The sequence below is a fragment of the Procambarus clarkii genome, chromosome 3 (genome assembly GCF_040958095.1).
Source record: "Procambarus clarkii isolate CNS0578487 chromosome 3, FALCON_Pclarkii_2.0, whole genome shotgun sequence".
Taxonomy (NCBI): Eukaryota; Metazoa; Arthropoda; class Malacostraca; order Decapoda; family Cambaridae; genus Procambarus; species Procambarus clarkii.
The window spans coordinates 35,920,554-35,936,588 of NC_091152.1; the positions used below are offsets into that span (position 1 = coordinate 35,920,554).

The 16,035-nt window shown below is 45.1% G+C and overlaps 1 protein-coding gene across 1 annotated transcript in view; it reads left to right on the forward strand.

Moving 5' to 3' along the window:
* Positions 1–15,699, forward strand: part of LOC123750623 (cystathionine gamma-lyase) — a 33,773-nt gene extending 18,074 nt beyond the window's left edge. The window contains exons 6-9 of the mRNA XM_069330154.1: positions 3,957–4,173; positions 12,788–12,939; positions 13,601–13,739; positions 14,615–15,699. Coding sequence (XP_069186255.1) covers positions 3,957–4,173; positions 12,788–12,939; positions 13,601–13,739; positions 14,615–14,683 — 577 coding nt within the window. The 3' untranslated portion in view covers positions 14,684–15,699. The remainder of the gene's footprint in view (positions 1–3,956; positions 4,174–12,787; positions 12,940–13,600; positions 13,740–14,614) is intronic.
* The last annotated feature ends 336 nt before the right edge of the window (positions 15,700–16,035 follow it).

Consider the following 16,035-nt stretch of genomic DNA (forward strand, 5'->3'; position numbering starts at 1 on the left):
AGACCCCTGCCAGTGTGTTGCTGGAGACCCCTGCCAGTGTTGCTGGAGACCCCTGCCAGTGTTGCTGGAGACCCCTGCCAGTGTTGCTGGAGACCCCTGCCAGTGTTGCTGGAGACCCCTGCCAGTGTTGCTGGAGACCCCTGCCAGTGTTGCTGGAGACCCCTGCCAGTGTTGCTGGAGACCCCTGCTAGTGTTGCTGGAGACCTCTGCCAGTGTTGCTGGAGACCTCTGCCAGTGTTGCTGGAGACCTCTGCCAGTGTGTTGCTGGAGACCCCTGCCAGTGTTGCTGGAGACCCCTGCCAGTGTTACTGGAGACCTCTGCCAGTGTTGCTGGAGACCCCTGCCAGTGTTGCTGGAGACCCCTGCCAGTGTGTTGCTGGAGACCCCTGCCAGTGTTGCTGGAGACCCCTGCCAGTGTTGCTGGAGACCCCTGCCAGTGTTGCTGGAGACCCCTGCCAGTGTTGCTGGAGACCTCTGCCAGTGTTGCTGGAGACCTCTGCCAGTGTGTTGCTGGAGACCCCTGCCAGTGTTGCTGGAGACCCCTGCCAGTGTTGCTGGAGACCCCTGCCAGTGTTGCTGGAGACCCCTGCCAGTGTTGCTGGAGACCCCTGCCAGTGTTGCTGGAGACCCCTGCCAGTGTTGCTGGAGACCCCTGCCAGTGTTGCTGGAGACCCCTGCCAGTGTTGCTGGAGACCCCTGCCAGTGTTGCTGGAGACCCCTGCCAGTGTTGCTGGAGACCTCTGCCAGTGTGTTGCTGGAGACCCCTGCCAGTGTTGCTGGAGACCCCTGCCAGTGTTGCTGGAGACCCCTGCCAGTGTTGCTGGAGACCCCTGCCAGTGTGTTGCTGGAGACACCTGCCAGTATTGTTGGAGACCTCTGCCAGTGTGTTGCTGGAGACACCTGCCAGTGTGTTGCTGGAGACACCTGCCAGTATTGCTGGAGACCTCTGCCAGTGTTGCTGGAGACCTCTGCCAGTGTGCTGCTGGAGATTTCTGCCAGTGTGTTGCTGGAGACCTCTGCCAGTGTGTTGCTGCAGACCTCTGCCAGTGTGCTGCTGGAGACCCCTGCCAGTGTTGCTGGAGACCTCTGCCAGTGTGTTGCCGGAGACCCCTGCCAGTGTGTTGCTGGAGACCCCTGCCAGTGTTGCTGGAGACCCCTGCCAGTGTGTTGCTGGAGACCTCTGCCAGTATTTTGCAGAAGACCTCTGCCAGTGTGTTGCTGGAGACCTCTGCCAGAGTGTTGCTGGAAACCTCTGCCAGTGTGTTGCTGGAGACCTCTGCCAGTGTGTTGCCGGAGACCCCTGCCAGTGTGTTGCTGGAGACCCCTGCCAGTGTTGCTGGAGACCTCTGCCAGTGTGTTGCTGGAGACCTCTGCCAGTGTGTTGCCGGAGACCCCTGCCAGTGTGTTGCTGGAGACCCCTGCCAGTGTTGCTGGAGACCCCTGCCATTGTGTTGCTGGAGACCTCTGCCAGTGTGTTGCTGGAGACACCTGCCAGTGTGTTGCTGGAGACCTCTGCCAGTGTGTTGCTGGAGACCCCTGCCAGTGTTGCTGGAAACCCCTGCCAGTGTTGCTGGAGACGTCTGCCAGTGTTGCTGGAGACCCCTGCCAGTGTTGTTGGAGACCTCTGCCAGTGTTGCGGGAGACCTCTGCCAGTGTATTGCCGGAGACCCCTGCCAGTGTGTTGCTGGAGACCCCTGCCAGTGTTGCTGGAGACCCCTGCCCGTGTTGCTGGAGACCCCTGCCAGTGTTACTGGAGACCTCTGCCAGTGTTGCTGGAGACCCCTGCCAGTGTTGCTGGAGACCCCTGCCAGTGTGTTGCTGGAGACCTCTGCCAGTGTGTTGCTAGAGACCCCTGCCAGTGTTGCTGGAGACCCCTGCCAGTGTGTTGCTGGGGAACCTCTGCCAGTGTGTTGCTGAAGACACCTGCCAGTATTGCTGGAGACCTCTGCCAGTGTGTTGCTGGATACCTCTGCCAGTGTGTTGCTGGAGACCCCTGCCAGTGTTGCTGGAGACCTCTGCCAGTGTGTTGCCTGAGACCCCTGCCAGTGTGTTGCTGGAGACCCCTGCCAGTGTGTTGCTGGAGACCTCTGACAGTGTGTTGCCGGAGACCCCTGCCAGTGTGTTGCTGGAGACCTCTGCCAGTGTGTTGCTGGAGACCCCTGCCAGTGTGTTGCTGGAGACCTCTGCCAGTGTGTTGCCGGAGACCCCTGCCAGTGTTGCTGGAAACCCCTGCCAGTGTTGCTGGAGACCTCTGCCAGTGTTGCTGGAGACCCCTGCCAGTGTTGCTGGAGACCTCTGCCAGTGTTGCTGGAGACCTCTGCCAGTGTGTTGCCGGAGACTCCTGCCAGTGTGTTGCTGGAGACCCCTGCCAGTGTTGCCTGAGACCCCTGCCAGTGTTGCTGGAGACCCCTGCCAGTGTTGCTGGAGACCCCTGCCAGTGTTACTTGAGACCTCTGCCAGTGTTGCTGGAGACCCCTGCCAGTGTTGCTGGAGACCCCTGCCAGTGTGTTGCTGGAGACCCCTGCCAGTGTTGCTGGAGACCCCTGCCAGTGTTGCTGGAGACCCCTGCCAGTGTTGCTGGAGACCCCTGCCAGTGTTGCTGGAGACCCCTGCCAGTGTTGCTGGAGACCCCTGCCAGTGTTGCTGGAGACCCCTGCCAGTGTTGCTGGAGACCCCTGCCAGTGTTGCTGGAGACCTCTGCCAGTGTTGCTGGAGACCTCTGCCAGTGTTGCTGGAGACCTCTGCCAGTGTGTTGCTGGAGACCCCTGCCAGTGTTGCTGGAGACCCCTGCCAGTGTTACTGGAGACCTCTGCCAGTGTTGCTGGAGACCCCTGCCAGTGTTGCTGGAGACCCCTGCCAGTGTGTTGCTGGAGACCCCTGCCAGTGTTGCTGGAGACCCCTGCCAGTGTTGCTGGAGACCCCTGCCAGTGTTGCTGGAGACCCCTGCCAGTGTTGCTGGAGACCTCTGCCAGTGTTGCTGGAGACCTCTGCCAGTGTGTTGCTGGAGACCCCTGCCAGTGTTGCTGGAGACCCCTGCCAGTGTTGCTGGAGACCCCTGCCAGTGTTGCTGGAGACCCCTGCCAGTGTTGCTGGAGACCCCTGCCAGTGTTGCTGGAGACCCCTGCCAGTGTTGCTGGAGACCCCTGCCAGTGTTGCTGGAGACCCCTGCCAGTGTTGCTGGAGACCTCTGCCAGTGTGTTGCTGGAGACCCCTGCCAGTGTTGCTGGAGACCCCTGCCAGTGTTGCTGGAGACCCCTGCCAGTGTTGCTGGAGACCCCTGCCAGTGTTGCTGGAGACCTCTGCCAGTGTTGCTGGAGACCCCTGCCAGTGTTGCTGGAGACCCCTGCCAGTGTTGCTGGAGACCCCTGCCAGTGTTGCTGGAAGAGGAGCGGAGTTTGGGCACTGTAACAATACTGTAGAGGTCTGGCCCATGATTTACTGAGAAAGGTGAACTCGCCGGGATAGAATATTACAGTATTATTGTGTAATTATTAGTTATTGTGTGGTGTGCGAGAGTGACACCAGCAGTGTTATGTCATGTACACATGTATAGTTGAGAAGTACACCTGGTGATAGTTCAGTTTAGTGATCATTTGCCCTTTTCCTTTAGATTATTACTGCTAGTTCTTAATTACTTACCTATGACTCGGGGTGGGATCGAGTAAGAAGAGGCACTATAAGGCCCCATATACAGTTTGATAAGTAAAGAACCCGGTTACTGGCTAAGTGACGCCTTAACAAAAGCACTCTTTATATTTATAAGAAATATATACATGAAAAAGTATTTGAAAAACAATATTCTTTACGTTGATTCTTATTTGTTGTATTTATAATATTATATAGCTTGTGAACTTATTTAAGTTACAGGTAACATATTTTCTATTATAAAATGTAAATTAAAGTTTGAGTAAGTTTCGTCAAAACTTGTGTATTTTAAATACCATTGTCACTTACAGGGATGACCTTCATGATGAACTTCGTTTCTTCCAAAATGCTATTGGATCTGTTCCTTCCCCACTTGATTGTTACTTGGTTAATCGGTCACTCAAAACCTTGGCACTGAGAATGGAACAACACATGAAGAATGGTTTAGCAGTGGCCAAGTTTTTGGAGACTCACCCTTGTGTGGAGAAGGTCATTCACCCTGGGTTACCATCTCACCCTCAGCATGAGGTAAGGAAGTGCATTTTCCACTTTAACCGTCGCTTCAAGCTTGAACAATTTACATTTTAATATTTTTTTTAACAAAATCTTGCAACTGAAAGCAGAAATGATTAGGCTCAGTGTGAATTTTCTAAATTCTAATTTTAGATAATTATTATCATCATATTTTCAGGTTTTTTTGACCCAATATAATGCCTTATATAAAAAAATACATTATATAAAAGCATACTTAACACATTAAGGATATTGGTTCATTAAACTGTTAGAAACTTTACCATTGCATTATATTTTTGTCCTCGTGGTAATGCAGGGAGGTGAGAGCATATATATACCCATAGAGCTTAAAAGGCACTACGGGCTCACCATAGCCCGTGCTACTTGGAACTTTTTGTTCCAGGTAGGGAATCTTTAACAACAACAACATGATAAGCAGGAGATGGAAGAGTCAGGAAAAGAACTGGGAGATAAGGTAAAGAGGAGTAGTGTACTGGGTAGTGCCTCAACCAGTTTTCCTTTTTTGGGTGATTCTGATGCTGTGATGGGAGTTGGTACGTAAAATTATATCAGCTAATGATGTGCTGGCATAGAAGATGGTGATCTGTTGTGAGGGATGGTGCAAGTGTACCGGCATAACATTTCACTGCCATAATTGAAACACCAGCTTGATCTTCAGCTCTTGGAGTCCGTTGTTAATACATAAAATGATAATGTTCAAAATCAATTGTGTGGCGCCATCGTGCAACTCCCCGTGGTGATGTGCAGACTTCCTCCTCTCCCAACCCTCTGTTGCAACGTGCCTAGCAACCATGCACAACACCGTGCCTAGCAACCATGCACAACAACGTGCCTAGCAACCATGCACAACACCGTGCCTAGCAACCATGCACAACACCGTGCCTAGCAACCATGCACAACAACGTGCCTAGCAACCATGCACAACAACGTGCCTAGCAACCATGCACAACAACGTGCCTGGCAACCATGCACAACAACGTGCCTAGCAACCATGCACAACACCGTGCCTAGCAACCATGCACAACACCGTGCCTAACAACCATGCACAACAACGTGCCTAACAACCATGCACAACAACGTGCCTAGCAACCATGCACAACAACGTGCCTAGCAACCATGCACAACAACGTGCCTAGCAACCATGCACAACAACGTGCCTAGCAACCATGCACAACAACGTGCCTAGTAACCATGCACAACAACGTGCCTAGCAACGTTGCTCATTTTCGCCAGATATTCGTCTTTTTTAAGAATGACATATATTGGCGACTTGTCACCTCTCCTGACAACTATCTCCTTGTTCTCACGAAGGCTTTTAGCTGCCGCTTTGAGCTCGGGGGACAGTATGGTGCTTCTGTAATTGCCTCGATTCTTTCCTCCTTCTGCAATAAGTTCTGCTTGTAAGGTATCTTCGGTAGCATGACGACATTTTTACACAGGTACCTGATGTCAGACATCTGCAGGAGCTGAAGGAGGCATTTGAGCAGAGTTCCGTGCTGCGTTTCACTTACGAGATGGAAAAGGATGGGAAGCTGCCCTTTCTAGATGTAACAGTCATGGAAAAGAGCGGAGGTTTCCACACTGCAGTCTACACTAAGGAAACGAACATAGGAATGTGCCTAAATGCCAACAGCAAATGCCCAGACAGGTACAAGAGGAGTGTTGTTAACGCATATGTCGACCGTGCTTTCAGCCACAGCTCAGAACGGAAGCAAGTCGAAGAAGAACTCTGTAGGGTAAGGCAGGTCCTAGTCAACAACGGCTTCTCCAATGGTTTCGTCGAAGACATCATAAGAAGGAAAGTGAAACGCCATGTAACCTCTGAAGAGACAACTAACACAACACCTATACCCCCTATTAGACTATTTTACAGGATCTTCTTTTCCACAGCTCATAAAACGGAGGAAAGGGTCCTGAAAGATATTTTTAATAGAAACGTTATCCCTACAGACAAAAATCAGAGGATACAACTGACGATTTACTATAAAACCAGAAAAACGGCCAGCCTACTCATGAGAAACTCTCCACACACAAAGCAGAACGCTTTAAAAGAGACCAACGTCGTCTATGCCTTCAAATGCCCACTTGGGGACTGTAAGCTCAAAAAAACCCAGTATATAGGCAAGACAACAACATCTCTTTCTAGGCGTTTAACGATGCATAAGCAACAGGGCTCCATTGAGGAACATATAATCTCTTCCCACAACCAAACCATCGCCAGAGAAATCCTAGTAAACAACACAGAAATCATCGATAGATACAGCGATAGCAGACGGCTTGACGTTTGTGAGGCACTGCACATTAAGAAGTCAACACCAGCAATCAACAGCCAAATAATGCACAACTATATTCTACCCACTTCAAGACTCCGCTCCAATATAGAAGCATCAAGAAATATGGACCAATAGGCTTTCTACAATCACTTCCATTTCAATACCCATTGCTTCGTGTTCTGTCTTGTGTTGATGAAATTAATACCCTATTAAATACCACCTCACCCCATCCACCTCACTCAAATGTAGATATAAACAAATCGGAGATATGTAAGTTCTATTCAGTTGTGTATGTGTAAAGTCTTTGAAAATGTAATAAGTTTTACGAAACGCGCTCAAGTGTCGCGTCAGACTAGAAATAAAAATGAATTTTGGAGAATTGATTTTTGAATTACCTCCAACAGTGAAAAGAAATGTACGAAAGATTGAGAAAATTCGTGTTAGAATTATTAATCTTACTTTTTCGGTCATATTTAATAATATATGTCTACAGGAAAGACTGCTACCAAAATACACTAATATTAAAGCGCACGACCCAGCAGCAAGGAATCAAGCCTTCACGATAAAATATCGCCAGGATCTGATTCGTGATCAGATATACAAGGCAGAGAATGAAATCAAAGACCACAAAACGCAACTACTTCATGCTACAAACGAGTGGAGAAATAGCAACATCGACGAAAGTATCCGTACCCGCATTGAACAACACCTCGACATCCTCACAGACCTACATCACCTCAGCACTGAAACAAGGATTATCAAGAAACTAACAACATTATATGGAGGACCTATGGCAATTCCACGACCAAGAGATGGCTTCCTGAACCTTGCAGGAATTAACCTCACTGAAGACCAAGTCACTCTCCTAAATCTGGGCATAAACTGTCACGTTATGTCCAGAGTGAGATGGCCCTGAAAGTAGAGTTGGAAATTCTGTTGGACGATATATTCGACCTCGAGACACAAAAGAATGTCACTACCAAAGATACCTTCCAAGCAGAACTTATTGCAGAAGTTGGAAAGAATCGAGGCAATTACAGAAGCACCATACTGTCCCCCGAGCTCAAAGCGGCAGCTAAAAGCCTTCGTGAAAACAAGGAGATAGTTGTCAGGAGAGGTGACAAGTCGCCAATATATGTCATTCTTAAAAAAGACGAATATCTGGCGAAAATGAACCTCATACTCTCTGACCAAACTAAGTTCCAAAGGGTAACGAAGGACACTACAGCCGAATTGAAAGCAAAGGTCAACAAACTGATCGAAACTGTGAACGCCAAGAAATCCGGACTCCACCTGCCAAAGATCATTGGGGAATATAAACCTGGATATGCGCATGGAAATGTCAAGACACACAAGCCTGGAAACCCACTTCGGCCAATCATTAGCCAGATACCCACACCCACGTACAGACTGGCGAAGCGACTCAACGGCCTGCTGACTCCTTATGTTCCTTGCGCCTTCAGCCTGAAGTCTCCAAAGGAATTTGTTGACTTACTGCGGGGCACACAGGCCACAGGGATAAGAGCCTCGTTGGACGTAGAATCGCTGTTTACCAACGTACCTGTGGACGAGACAATCGGGATGATAGCCGACAGAGTGTATCGTGATCCAGCCTGTACTCCTCTTGACATACCATAAAATATTCTGAGGAAATTACTCCAAGCTTTTACTAAAGAGGCACCCTTCTTGAGCCCGGATGGGCACATGTATAAGCAAGTAGATGGGGTCGCCATGGGTTCTCCCCTAGGTGTCCTGTTTGCAAACTTCTACATGGGTACCATCGAGCAAAGAGTCTTAGTCGACATGAACTTGAAACCGGCCATATACTGCAGGTATGTTGACGACATTTTTACACAGGTACCTGATGTCAGACATCTGCAGGAGCTGAAGGAGGCATTTGAGCAGAGTTCCGTGCTGCGTTTCACTTACGAGATGGAAAAGGATGGCAAGCTGCCCTTTCTAGATGTAACAGTCATGGAAAAGAGCGGAGGTTTCCCCACTGCAGTCTACACTAAGGAAACGAACATAGGAATGTGCCTAAATGCCAATAGCGACTGCCCAGACAGGTCCAAGAGGAGTGTTGTTAACGCATATGTCGACCGTGCTCTCAGCCACAGCTCAGAATGGAAGCAAGTCGACGAAGAACTCTGAAGGGTAAGGCAGGTCCTAGTCAACAACGGCTTCTCCAATGGTTTCGTCGAAGACATCATAAGAAGGAAAGTGAAACTCCATGCAACCTCTGAAGAGACAACTAACACAACACCTATACCTTCTATTAGACTATTTTACAGGAACTTCTTTTCCACAGCTCATAAAACGGAGGAAAGGGTCCTGAAAGATATTTTTAATAGAAACGTTATCCCTACAGACAAAAATCAGAGGATACAACTGACGATTTACTATAAAACCAGAAAAACGGCCAGCCTACTCATGAGAAACTCTCCAGACACAAAGCAGAACGCTTTAAAAGAGACCAACGTCGTTTATGCCTTCAAATGCCCACTTGGGGACTGTAAGCTCCCAAAAACCCAGTATATAGGCAAGACAACAACATCTCTTTCTAGGCGTTTAACGATGCATATGCAACAGGGCTCCATTAAGGAACATATAATCTCTTCCCACAACCAAACCATCGCCAGAGAAATCCTAGTAAACAACACAGAAATCATCGATAGATACAGCGATAGCAGGCGGCTTGACGTTTGCGAGGCACTGCACATTAAGAAGTCAACACCAGCAATCAACAGTCAAATAATGCACAACTATATTCTACCCACTTCAAGACTCCGCTCCAATATAGAAGCATCAAGAAATATGGACCAATAGGCTTTCTACAATCACTTCCATTTCAATACCCATTGTTTCGTGTTCTGTCTTGTGTTGATGATATTAATACCCTATTAAATACCACCTCACCCCATCCACCTCACTCAAATGTAGATATAAACAAATCGGAGATATGTAAGTTCTATTCAGTTGTGTATGTGTAAAGTCTTTGAAAATGTAATAAGTTTTACGAAACGCGCTCAAGTGTCGCGTCAGACTAGAAATAAAAATGAATTTTGGAGAATTGATTTTTGAATTACCTCCAACAGTGAAAAGAAATGTACGAAAGATTGAGAAAATTCGTGTTAGAATTATTAATCTTACTTTTTCGGTCATATTTAATAATATATGTCTACAGGAAAGACTGCTACCAAAATATACTAATATTAAAGCGCACGACCCAGCAGCAAGGAATCAAGCCTTCACGATAAAATATCGCCAGGATCTGATTCGTGATCAGATATACAAGGCAGAGAATGAAATCAAAGACCACAAAACGCAACTAGTTCATGCTACAAACGAGTGGAGAAATAGCAACATCGACGAAAGTATCCGTACCCGCATTGAACAACACCTCGACATCCTCACAGACCGACATCACCTCAGCACTGAAACAAGGATTATCAAGAAACTAACAACATTATATGGAGGACCTATGGCAATTCCACGACCAACAGATGGCTTCCTGAACCTTGCAGGAATTAACCTCACTGAGGACCAAGTCACTCTCCTAAATCTGGGCATAAACTGTCACGTTATGTCCAGACCGAGTGAGATGGCTCGGAAAGTAGAGTTGGAAATTCTGTTGGACGACATATTCGACCTCGAGACACAAAAGAAGGTCACTACCAAAGATACCTTACAAGCAGAACTTATTGCAGAAGGAGGAAAGAATCGAGGCAATTACAGAAGCACCATACTGTTCCCCGAGCTCAAAGCGGCAGCTAAAAGCCTTCGTGAGAACAAGGAGATAGTTGTCAGGAGAGGTGACAAGTCGCCAATATATGTCATTCTTAAAAAAGACGAATATCTGGCGAAAATGAACCTCATACTCTCTGACCAAACTAAGTTCCAAAGGGTAACGAAGGACACTACAGCCGAATTGAAAGCAAAGGTCAACAAACTGATCGAAACTGTGAACGCCAAGAAATCCGGACTCCACCTGCCAAAGATCATTGGGGAATATAAACCTGGATATGCGCATGGAAATGTCAAGACACACAAGCCTGGAAACCCACTTCGGCCAATCATTAACCAGATACCCACACCCACGTACAGACTGGCGAAGCGACTCAACGGCCTGCTGACTCCTTATGTTCCTTGCGCCTTCAGCCTGAAGTTTCCAAAGGAATTTGTTGACTTACTTACTATTTCCTTCTGAAGGAAGATGTAGGTTCCTTCTGAAGATGTATTTAATATACGAAAGTACTTACGGAAATTCCTGTTTCATTTTCCTCCGTGGTCTGACATTGTCACATTCTTAATCAAGTGTTTATTTTCGTGATATACATACATATATATATATATATATATATATATATATATATATATATATATATATATATATATATATATATATATATATATATATATATATATATATATATATATATATATATATATTTGAGGTGAGGGAACAGATTAGGGGGAATTAATATGTTTAGGAAATAGATTAAAATAAGACAGTATTAACTTACTTATGTCCTGGTGAGTGGGTTGAGCAGGTGCGAGGGTATGAATCCTTAACATTGTGTTAACTGGGCGTGATATTGTCTCGTAGCCGTCCATCTGCTGCTGGCGTTGCCGCCCTTGTTGAAGGGACGGGGGGTGCCCACGAGTGAGATGTGCTCTCCTTAGCTCAGTGTGGGACGGATGGGATACAGACTCGATGACGTCTATCTGTTCCCTCCGTCGATTGAGGTATGGATTATAACCTGAAATGGAACAAAATGATATTCAGCACGGGTGAATGGGGAAAATATGTTTATTATGCATGTGTGTTCGCTTGCAACTGGATGTAATACAGATACGAGAAGTATATTTATATATGATACCTAAATTTATGTGAAGTTTCATTCCGGCGATGACCTCCTCGCGGGGCAGGTGAGCAATAAGGACACTTCACGGTTTTGTAAACTGAAAGTGGAAAGAACATATTTAACTGTGTGGAATGTAATAGCCCGAAAGAGTAAATATTCTCACACTATAAGAGAGATAATAGTTTACACACGCGATATTTCACCTGTGGATGCCATAAAATGAACTAAATAAGAATAACACTCACGGTTATCACAGAAAATCTGCTGACATCGCTTGCATTTGATGTCGTAATGGCCTAGGGGCGGTTTTTCACAGCTTGCACATTGCAGCCGACATAGTTGATTTGGTGATGGAATATAAAACAATCCGCATTTCATGCAGGCTGTTGAGGTTCATCTTTCCATGACGCGGAGCTGTATGGTGAGTGTGTGTAGCGAATGAAGACTCGCAGTGAACTAACGGCGCGTTTGTGTGTGAGGGGAGGGAAACGATCCCGGTCAAATGAGAAGTGATTGATGGTTGGCAGGTGAGGACCTGCCAGCGGAAGTAAGACCCTCGCCCCTCCTTAACGAATCCGCAGTGGAGGGAGAGCCATGCTGGGGTCAACATCTCCACACAACTCTGAAGACATCGAAAAACCATTAAAGCAAATGGACCACATCCGCAAGAGGCTGCTCTCTCTTACCCCCCTCAACACTTACGGCTTCCTGTAGGGGAAGCTAATGGACGTCAATGTTATCCTCTCAGGTATGGGGGCTCTCCTCTCCCTACACAACATAACCTACATACTCCTCCTCTTCCTCCCTACATGACTGCATACCAACCACTTAGCTTCCAGCCCCTACCCAACATGACACTCTCTCAAGTGACGCCTGGTCGGATGCCACGCATCATAACATCCGGGGAAACCTTTGAGATGATGTACACATGCCCACATACTTATCTTCCCCTCTTACCTACATGACCCACAACATCCCTTACATTTTACCCCTGTGACCCAAAACGTCCCCCTGGACGCAACCCGTCCCATTCTACGGACTCCCACACCACTTTTGACTATGACCGAGTTCGATCCCTGAGGTTCTCCTCAGGGTTGGGACGGTTCTAGTCCTCAACTTCACTACTTGCATATCTTTAAACATTTATTATTGTGATTACTAGTGATCTCTTACTGTGAAAATACTTACAAAGTACTGTAATTAATACAACTATTCCTCCTTGGTATATGAGGAAATGTAGAGGTTTAGCTCTCAGAACGTTTGGTAATATGTTTATTGCTTGGGATGTGTTTATATGTATGTATTAACACGATGGAACACGATTAACGGGGTGAGAATATTAACACGAACGGGGTGAGAATAGCTTGAGCTACCTCATCCCTTTGTGTGTATTTTACCTCAATAAACTTATTTCAATTTCAATGTCCTTGGTATATACATGGCACTAAACTGTGTTGATGGTGTTTACAGCTGTCGAAGCGTCAGTGTTACGGCCACTCCGGCATGTTCTCCTTCTGCATCAAGGGAAACAGTTTAAAAGCATCGACTCACTTTTGCAAGCAGTTAAAGATGTTTACTTTCGCAACTAGCTTGGGAGGGGCTGAGTCTTTCTGTCAACCTCCGTGAGTTAATGAAGGGTTTTGGTTAATATTTGTTTTTTAATTGAGCATTGAATTGGATTATTTTTAGAGTAATTCAGAGTTCCTGAGCCCCCATGTGTGCCTCTGTAACCTTTTCCACTACCTCCCACAGTATGGGTATGTTAGACGTAATGAATAAAAAAATAAAAAAACTGACATTTAAAGTTAACTCAAATATAAATGCACATCCACTGTGAGGAATCGAACTGTAAGCCAGCTGACAGCATGTTATATGCATGCTAACAACCCGTCCTCTTAAAAATAACGTCGCTTTTGGCTCGTATGCGCGCTATGGCCAAAAGTGGACAGAATTTGAAATGAAATTTCGAATTTCAAAGGGCCGTGACGAGGGTTCTCTTAACCATGTCGTAGTTCAGTCGATTAAGGCAGCGTCTGGGATGCTCTTGGACGCATGTTCGAATCCTCATCACGGCCCTTGTTCATTTCTCTTAGAGTTAAATTCTCCCTTTCTTACCCAACTTAACATACTGTCACACTAGCAAATGAAACATATAAATTAAAATTGGCAAAAATCTAACAAAAACTGATGTTTAAATAAAAAACAAAACATTTAGATTAATAAAAATATAAACTAGAAATTACATACCAGTCTTGCAACTTTTCGTTTATGTATTTTCAACAGGTGTGTGATGAGCCACAAGTGTCTGCCAGCAGAGACTAGAGAGAACTTGGGCATCACAGATGGCCTCGTCCGTGTGTCGTGTGGCTTAGAGCCGGCTCACGACCTCATCAAAGACCTTGATCAAGCTCTCAGAGTTGTGGTCAGTGGTAACGTTGATCGAGTCACCCTTAGCTTTGGCAAACTGGTTAGATTAAGTTAGGCTAAGCTATAACTGGTTAGAATAAGTTAGGCTAAGCTATAACTGGTTAGAATAAGTTAGGCTAAGCTATAACTGGATAGAATAAGTTAGGCTAAGCTATAACTGGTTAGAATAAGTTAGGCTAAGCTATAACTGGATAGAATAAGTTAGGCTAAGCAATAACTGGTTAGAATAAGTTAGGCTAAGCTATAACTGGTTAGAATAAGTTAGGCTAAGCTATAACTGGTTAGAATAAGTTAGGCTAAGCTATAACTGGTTAGATTAAGTTAGGCTAAGCTATAACTGGTTAGAATAAGTTAGGCTAAGCTATAACTGGTTAGAATAAGTTAGGCTAAGCTATAACTGGTTAGAATAAGTTAGGCTAAGCTATAACTGGTTAGAATAAGTTAGGCTAAGCTATAACTGGTTAGAATAAGTTAGGCTTGGCTATACCTGGTTATATTTTTAGTCTGATCATTATAATATTGTTTAAACATAATTGTTTATTTATTTCCAAAGTATTTAACTTTCTGTATTGCATCATTAACCACATATATACAGTTAAACATTACAATTACGCTTAAACAAATTTGGATTATTTTCTCGATTGAAAATCTTATAATTTCTCCCAACTTTGGTACAAGTAAGCATAAAAATATGTATGAAATTGGATAGAAATAGCATAAATATGTACTACGGGCTCACCATAGCCCGTGCTGCATGGAACTTTTTGTTCCAGGTAGAGAATCTTAAACAACATTAAACAAGAAGCATAAATATATAATGATAAATGACTTTTATTGGATGTTAGTACTAAGCTTATCTCTTTTTTCCAGGTCCCAAATGACGAGGAAACTGTACCAGTAAAATGCCTAGAAGATAATCTAAAGGCCTGTGGGATATAATTATCTGGTGCAATAGACAATGTTTGTCTGTGTGGGGACCAAACATATTTGTGATTATAACTTGATATTGGTTTGGTGTTGGCTTGGGATCTATCAGTCTCCGGAGGGTTATTAAGGTTATTATTACTGGATAAAAAACCCACACTTGTCTATTTGTGAAACTTATGTAAGGAATTTACAGTCTTTCGCACTCTTCTGAGTGTGTGTGAAAGACTTGGTGTAAATTCCTTACATGAGTTTCATAAATTCACAAGTGTGGTCTTTTTTTTTACCCTATGTTATTATGTGTGTGAGAAGACATTACCGTTGCTAATTGTTGATGTTGATGATGCTATTTTGTTATGGTGTTATTGTTATTGTTACGTGGGCAACAAGCACTGCTGCTACCAATTGTAACGTTACATACATGTCCCCATTGTAACACTTCCCACAAAAACTCACCGTAATGGTTGCTAAACAAAAACTGGTAAAACTTTAGGCTGTAATAATTGTATTTTGCCAGTTCTCTGGGGTGATAGTCTGCCCTCGCATCAGAAAATGCCCAAACCAGTTATCGGGGGGGGGGGGAGGGGAGAGAAATGTCCAAGATGTTAAACATATCTTTGCAATTCTTACACATCAGATGGAAGATCAGTTTACTCATAAACATATAATGCTGCCACCACTCCTGGAAGAATGATAATTAGGCTAATTGACTCATGAGGAGATCAGTCAAATAATACCGAGTGTGAGGGAACTTTAATCTTTTAATACTTACTGGGTGAATGGAATTCCCTTTTAAATCAACTTCATGAATGCAAGGGAGAATATATTGACTCATCAAAATGGTCATAAGATCACAGGTGATGTCCAATGCACTTCAGGACAAACCATCCACTAGACAGTGTGATATTGTAATTGCCAGAATTAGGCTGGGGTATCGATATCTGTGGAAGGTGGCTGCAGGTAATGAATCCCCCAATGGTGAACATTCCAATTGTAAACTATGTGAATAAGAGCTGGGACATACTCTCCAACACTGTATCTGTGATTGCCCTGTTATAAGTGACTTCAGACCATATGGTATAAAGTACTTTGAGCTCTGTAATTATTTCATACACTCAGGAATATTGGAAGATATTCTTGTGCTGTAACCAGATTTTGCTAGTGGAGGCTAATAGACCAGCCTAACACTTCATATTCTCACCACCACTGTTGGAAATTTCCAACACCGAATACAACACTGTTGTTTTCTCATTAATTATTACTAATTCTACTAATCATTGTAGTAAGTAAAATTAACACCACGTAGAATTCACATGTACTAATAATTTCATCTGTGCAATAGGCTAGAATTCTCACGTCACCCGACG